The 7946-nt window shown below is 46.4% G+C and overlaps 1 protein-coding gene across 6 annotated transcripts in view; it reads right to left on the bottom strand.

Moving 5' to 3' along the window:
• Positions 1-2183: 2183 nt before the first annotated feature.
• LOC308117159 (zinc finger protein 521-like) overlaps positions 2184-7946 on the bottom strand; it is a 142295-nt gene continuing 136532 nt past the window's right edge. For all 6 annotated transcript variants that reach the window (XM_080475856.1, XM_080475857.1, XM_080475853.1 and 3 more), the window contains one exon: positions 2184-3280. In XM_080475856.1, coding sequence (XP_080331982.1) covers positions 3251-3280 — 30 coding nt within the window. In that variant the 3' untranslated portion in view covers positions 2184-3250. The remainder of the gene's footprint in view (positions 3281-7946) is intronic.

The following is a 7946-nucleotide window of genomic DNA, read 5'->3' as shown; positions in this document are numbered from 1 at the left end:
AAAGATTTACTAAACTGAAACTATTTGATTTGCAATCCAGTGTAATTTCTATTAAAGTTCATGACCTTGTGCTTCCATTCGGGATTGTTGGCTTTTTTTTTTAACATGTTAATTCCAGAAGCATCATAGAATCCTAGTGTATTTATAGAATGTTATTATGTATAATCGAGGAGCATCCTGATCTTCTGTGTTGAGCCTTGAAAGTGAAAGATTCACCACACGAACCTGTGATTCAGTCACATCGCGAGAAAACACGGCCCTGCTGGTGTCACCTCTGATGAATTATTGGCTGAGACAGACAGATGTTGGTAGATGCAAAAGCAAAAAAGCCCCCCCCCCCCCCCCCACCCCCCACAACCCCCTCCCGGCCCCCCCAGAGTGCTGGAGGCTCCCTAAATAGACCTGGTTCAGGGGCGTGTGGAACGGGACCGCACAGGGTGATGGGTAATGGAGTCATTAATAACACAGGCCTCCCCGAAGATGCTCAGATGTTCGTTAGCGGGAGCCACGAGGGAGCGAGGAAAAATAGGATGCAATTTGATAGCATGGAGGAAAAAAAAAAAAAAAAAAGAATAAAAGAGGCGGCGTCAGCTTCTGATGATGATCGTGTTTATGCTGTCAGAGGTCTGATCTGATGGGTTAATTGTGTTCGCGCGCACGTTTCCGACAGTCGGGGTGCGATTTGTGATGGAAGCAGACGAGACGAGTGCAAAAAATATATATAAAATGAAAGAGCGTCAGAGAAAAAGAGCAATAAAGACAACGTGAGGATAAAGTGAACATTATAAGGACATTCTAGGATGACGGCTCTCAGCCCACAAGGACAATCTGTGAACTAAACTAAGAACATTTCAGTTCAAATAGGATACAGCAGTGTCCCCAGACCAGTCTTGGCCCCTTAAAGTCTTGGTCTTGTCTTGGGACACGCTTGTCTTGGTCTTCACTCGGTCTCGGCCCTTTAAAAGTCTGGGTCTTGTCTTTGGGATTCTATGGTCTTGGTCTTGACTTGGCCTCAGTGTCTTAGTCTTAGTCCTGGGATGCTCTGATCTTGGTCTTTTAATGTCCCGGTGTTGGGACGCTCTGGTCTTGGTCTCTTAAAGTCCCAGTGTTGGGACGCTCTGGTCTTGGTCTCTTAAAGTCCCAGTGTTGGGACGCTCTGGTCCTGGGACGCTCTGGTCTTGGTCTCTTAAAGTCCCAGTCTTGGGACGCTCTGGTCTTGGTCTCCTAAAGTCCCGGTCTTGGGACGCTCTGTTCTCGATGTGAGGGAAATGGTGCTTGACTTGAGTTTAGAGATCATGGAGTCAGTTACCTCCAGTCTGGTGACAGTAATGAGGCAGAAATGAGGGGTCGGGGGATGTAGACCAAACATTCAGGGTTTCAGACATGAGTCGGACACGGAGGCCATTTCTTCATACAGTTTTTAATATTTTCATCACATGTGCAACACAAAAAAACTAAAGAAATAAACCAACCAAAAAAAAAAAAAGAACGAGGTCTGCCAAATACAGACCTCCATATTTGTACAATACATTTTAATAACATCGGAGATAAATGTCCTTTCGCTGCAGGAGATGGTGGTTTCCTGTAAACGGTGTACGAATGATTCTCAATCAAAATGTCAAAACATTAAAGTTTCATACAAAAGTGCATCTCAGGTTTCCATGAATGCAAAACATTTACAGAACAGGATGGACGGAGGCTTCCCGGCTCAGAGCCGCGGGACACTGCAAGGGAAACAAAGGGGAGCGCTCGGCCACTCTCCAGGAGAGCCGGGGACGGTGTAAGTACGGCGAATCCCCCCCCCCCCCACCCCGAGACAGACCCCAAACTCAGTTACTCCCCCACACTGTGAAAAAAATATGTTGAGATAACAAAACCAAAATAAAAATTCCAGTAATCTCCAGGCTTCAATGAGCAGTAAACATTAATAACAGAAATGTACAGGTTGAATTAGCGGGCTGGAGATATAACCCCCCCCCCCCCCCACCCCCCCAATGCTCTGAGAGCCATATGGGCGGGGCTTCAAGCTTCTGCTCCCGAGCCAACCAGAGGAACAAGCCTTTTCCAAATCTGTGTCACTTTGCATATATCAGCAACCCCCCCCCCCCCCCCCCCCACCCCACCACCCCCCCCCCCCCCCACCGAAACCACCACCAAATAACCCCTTCTTTTTTCCCCTTTTTCCTCTAACCCTTTCCGTTCCTCCACCCCCCCAATAGGCGGCGCAGATTAGTCGCGCCGCTGCCGCTTGCCTCCTCTGGCGGCCATGTTGGGACGGGCACACAGACAAGACATCAGCCTATGCTGGTGAATCGAGTATTTTTCTTTTTTTTGTCCCCCCCCCCCGGTAATGATTGACCATGTCAGGTTCCAGAGTGACCTTCTGCACAGTCTGACTGAAATTCTGCAGAGTCCGACTGACGTTCTGGACAGTCCGACTGATTTCCGGGACAGTGGGACAGGCCGAATAACGTTCAGAACAATGGGAGTGACGTTCTGCACAGTCTGACTGACGTTCTGGACAGTCTGACTGTCATTCTGGACCATCCGACTGACGTTCTGGACAGTCTGACTGACATTCTGGACAGTGTGACTGACATTCTGGACAGTGTGACTGACGTTCTGGACAGTCTGACTGACGTTCTGGACAGCTGGGCAGTCCGAGTGACGTTCTGGACAGTCTGACTGACGTTCTGGACAGCTGGGCAGTCCGAGTGACGTTCTGGACAGTCGAAGTGGCGCTGTTGAAGAGTCCTCCAGTTCCTACAGCTGGCCACGTTCTCAGTGGAACCCTGTTTGTCCTTCACACTCTGGTTAAGTCTCGTTTGCTCCCTCAGACTCTGGAATTCACCTTTTTCATCCCTTGTTTTTTTTTTTCTCGCATGGACTTTTTTTTTTTTTTTTTTCCAACTGTACATTGGCAAATACTGTATAAGATTGCAATATAGCTGTAGTTAAGCAACACATGAATAAAGTCTATGTACAAAGAAGTGTTTTTTTTTTCTTGATTTTGGAAATAATGGGCGAGTAAAAGAACCGAGAGGTTTCTTTGATGTTTCTTGCCTTTTGGCCCCCCCCACACTCTCTTTTTTTTTTCCTCTTCTTCTTCTTTTGTTTGCTTCGCCTCTTTTTTTTCTTGTGACTGAATCGGAGGTTCAGTGCGAGGCCGGCGGTGGGAAGCTGCTCCGGCGGTAATTGGCGGTGGTCACGTGGTGGTTGCTGTGGGCCGCGGCGCTGAGCCGGAGCCGCGTTAGCTGCTGTGCTGAGTCAACGTGTGGTTCTGCACGGACACAAAGAGGGAAAAGAGGGAAGAGAAGGAAGAGTTAGATCCCACGGACCTCGGAAAGACCAAAGTGTCTCTTTTCTTTCTTTTGCACTGATAAAAGAAGCAATTGCATTAGAAATACTCGCGTTACAAACAGACTGAATAAAGTACCTTCGACTGACAAAGCAGCAAATGAAGGTTAACGAGCACATGTTCATGAGTATTCAGTGTACCGTTAATTAGCATGCAAGTACGTGAATGCCGTATTATCGAGACTACAGTCACATTTTTCAGTTCTTTGGCTGCTCATGTACCTTATATATCAAAGTCCACAGTACATATCACCTGTGACCAGTAGATGTCACTGTATGACCACAGAAAGCTGCTACAATACCAAAGAAAAAAAAACCTCCATTACGACTGGATTTGACAAACAAGAGAGAGGAAAAGTGTCTCCAAAAATAAATGTAGTTTTCATAAAGTACAAGTCTGCCCTAGCCGAGCCAGCGCGCACAAGAAATCCCAGACCTGGCAACCCTGCTAGGAAGGTCACACAAAGTTGAGTTGAAGTGACCGTATTTTCCAGAATATAAGACACACTTTTGTTGTTCGGATGGTCATATGGACTTAAATTGAAAAGGAACTTATATATAAAAAGAAATCAGTACATATCATCTGTGACCACTAGGTGTCTCTGCATGACAGCAGAACGCTGCTACAGTACCACTAGAAAAACCTCCATCACTGCTGTGTTTGAGAGACGGAGCAAGAAAAATGTTGCCAAAAAGAAAAACCTGGAAACCAGGAAGAGAGCGGCGGAAAGAGTTCAGGGAGTGTGAGAAACCTGAGAGGGACTGGAGAAAAACAGAGAGACTGTTACAGATGATGAAGAAAACAAAGAAGGCTAATTGTGGACAGCTGAGGAACAGATTCTCAAAGGTCTGTTGGTCTCTCTGTGATGAATGGATAAATAAATACGTGACAAAGGGAAAAAGCTCCAGTACACACAGTCCTGAGGTCAAATCAAGAGGATGACTGATGAATGGGCAAAAGTTTGTTTGGTACCATGTCCTCTCTTCTCTTCCAGAGCTCATGTTGTGATTGACGGGCAACCGTCTTTTGACATTTCAACATCATCATAATGAAGATTTCATTATCAGAGTCCAATTAAAAGGGACAGGAGTCAGATGGACACGAGGATCAATAGCGGTTGGCTTTGGTATCGAGCGCGGTTAAGTCCCGCTCGAACACAAAGGCAGGAGACCACTGACAGCAGTCATCATGGCAACCTCGTCGACAGATCCATAACAAGGTGCAGATGGAAAATCTTCTATGTTTGCTGCTAATGTGCGCTACATACAACAAGAGCTGCCTTTCAGGTCCCCGCCTGAAGAGGTGCTTCATTAGTCTCCGCCAATCACTGCAGAGTGTGCCAGAGATTGGCAGATGGATACTGACATCACCACATTATTAGCATTAGGATAATGTACCACTAAGAGAATCAATCAGTATAAATAATATTTGACACACTTTTATTGGGAATTAAAAGTGCTGATGTGCTGCAGTTGACTTTTATTTGGAATTTATTGAGAATCTGCATGCATAGCTGTATATATATATATATATATATATATATATATATATATATATAACAATTTTAATCGTATGATATTTAATGTAATTGGCTTTAAGGTGTAATTACATTAGCTTTACTTACTGAAAATCATACCATTATTGCACCTTATTACACTTGTGGTTTTACACTAAAACAAATAATATAATTACAAATTTGCTGTCAATACATTTACATCTAAATCACTTTAAAAAATATCTTTTACTGAAAGATATAGTAGTTTTACTCTCAAAAATTGTTAATATGTTAAAACAAAAGATCAGGGTGAAGGGCAAATCCTTCTTCCCAATAACACTAATAATATGGACCTGAAGTTAAGCTGGACCTGAGCTTAAGTGTGCTCATAGGGCTATTTGTTTAGGTCATTAGTGCCCTGATGTAGGTGTAATTACACTTTATATTGAAAATCATCCCTCTATATGACTTACTATCATTGTACATGTTAAGTTCATTAACTAGAATTTGTCTCTTTATTTTCAAATCAGTCTTTTTTTATGATTGTTTTCTTTCAATTAGATCAGTTGTGAGGAAAAAGCTGAGAAAGCAATATCTTTGTTATGTTGCCCAGAAGTTGGCGATAATGTGTGAAGATACTGTCATTTAAAAAAAAAAAAAAAAGAAGATTTTCAACCTGACGTGGCAGATTTTAAGGTGCATTAACAGTAAGTTTTGCTCTGGTGATCATCATATTATTTGTGTGTCTTGATTCCGGTCATATTTAGATTTCACTGCAGCCAAAGGAAAGTGTCACCTGGTGCAGGTCAGGTCGGTTCTCTAGCGGTTCTCTGTGACGGCGCGGCGGCGTTGGACGCAGCGAGCTCGCGGGCCACGAGGGAGAGGCTGCAGCGGGGCAGCTGTGCCAGGTTCTTTAAAGGGAGCGTGGACCGGGTGGGGGTGGGGGGTGGAGGGGGGGGTAACTGGTGTCCCTGGTGGGCTGAATCCAGGTCATCTTTTGAAGTGACTGCTAATCCCTTTAATGCAAACTACATGCCCCACTTGCTGCGCTCTGTTTAAAACACGGCCTTGGACTCGGTAAACTGGCACGGACTAGACACACCTGTCACCGAGTCGGCACGCACACGCACACACACACACACACACACACACACACACACACACACACACACACACACACACACACACACACACACACACACACACACACACACACACACACACACACACACGTTTTAAAAAGTACGTGAAATCCCATTTATGCCACTTCAAACTTGGATAAATGCTGGACCCTTCACAGAGAAGGTTTACCGAGGCAAGTCACCTTCATTGCTGCTGGTGCAGCCCCCCCCGAGACCGCCGTCAGCCCCCCCGCTGCATTCACTCCTCCCCTCTTTTACCCCTTCAGCAGCCTCCATATAAAGCATTTAAACACCTCGACAGCTTCCCTTTCAGCTGGGGCGATTACTTCCCGACAGGTGGGGTAATAAGCTGTTTGACGGGGAGCAGGAGTGTGACCCCTGTACGGTTGAGCGTGGCTCGCCGGGGCCCCCCCACCCATCCACCGCCCGCTCCTCACTCCTCCTTTTTCTTAAAAGAGGCGGCTCCGGACAGCTTCCCCTCTCTCCTCCTGAAATAAAGCTCCTTTAAGTGAGTCTGGGAGGAGACTCCCCACGGGATGCTCTCTCTCTCTCTCTCTCTCTCTCTCTCTCCCTCTCTCCCCCCCCTCCTCACACTCCACCTACCCTCCCCCGGTGAAGACATCCTTGGCGTTGCTGAGGAGGGACAGGAGCACGGCAACCTTATTAATGAATGCGGCCCATTACCCGTCAGCCTGGCTCCTCGGCGACTCCCAGAAGCCCCTGCAGTACGTGACTTCAAATGGCAGGATATTGACACGGGGAGAGCAAAGCGGCTCGAACTGAGCGTGTGTGTGTGTGTGTGTGTGTGTGTGTGTGTGTGTGTGTGTACATCAATGTGTGTGTGTGGAAACAGAGAAGAGAAAATTTGTGCTCAACTGAGTGCGCATGCCTTTGTGTCAGTGTGTGTGTGTGTGTGTGTGTGTGTGTGTGTGTGTGTGTGTGTGTGTGTGTGTGTGTGTGTGTGTGTGGACCCCAAAGGAATGTAGCTCCTTGGATATAATGTAGGGCTCGTAACAGCTATTAGAGGGGAAAATAACCCCTCTGGGGAGCCCCCCCCCCCCTCCTCCTCCTCACCCCCCCCCCCCCCCCCCCCCACCGCATGCCCCAGCTCTGTCTGACACACACTGCATTCTACCTTTTCCTTAAACATGCCAGGAGTTTTCTCACTGAGGGCTTTCTCAAGGACGGTGTTAAACGACTTCAGCGGCTGTGGCAGCCATGCAGACTAAAGGGAAATAGAGGCAGAAGACGGGGGGGAAAAACACGTTAAAAGAAAATGAAACTGATACCTTTATCTCTGTGGATACTGAACTCTGCAGAGGAGCTATAAACTGTTCTGTGTGCGAGTGCAGGGGAGGCGGCGGGTGGGGGGGGGGTTGGGGTGGAGGGGGGGGAATTCACTTTCCAATCTTCATCCTTGTCAAGTTCTTCAAGGCGAGGCAAAAGCGAGGCAGGTTTATTTGTACAGCACCTTTCAGCAGAGTTTTTAAACGAGTGTCACAAAACATTAGCAGCAAAAAAAGAAAGAAAGAAGGAAAGAGAGAGACAATTTGATGGCAAAGGTGCAACAAATTCACTGAAACATGGCGGAAATAGGAAGGATTACAAAGAAACCTGCAGGTGCAGCGTAAAAACTTTAAACTGCTTGTCTGATGTGTCTGATGAACCAACGTGGAAACTCCTGAGAGGTTTGTTACTTGTGACAAAGTCAGCGATTCAAATCGTGGGTAGGACTCCAGTTGTCCCCAAAATATCAGATGTTGGTCGAAGATGTGGACGAATATATGTTTCAAAATTCTTTATGTTTGAGGAGTATTTGATGTATTGTACTTGAGGTGGGATCCAAAACCGAACCCTCAGTGTGTAAATAAGAGGAGCGTTAAATCGTAGCTGCAACACGGCTGCAGGCCCGGAACGTGGCTCCAATCCACCAAACCAACAAGCCTTTTTT

Source organism: Lipophrys pholis (genome assembly GCF_963383615.2).
Source record: "Lipophrys pholis genome assembly, chromosome: 1".
Taxonomy (NCBI): Eukaryota; Metazoa; Chordata; class Actinopteri; order Blenniiformes; family Blenniidae; genus Lipophrys; species Lipophrys pholis.
The sequence above is the reverse complement of the archived record's forward strand: the minus strand, read 5'-3'. Positions and strand labels throughout refer to the sequence as shown.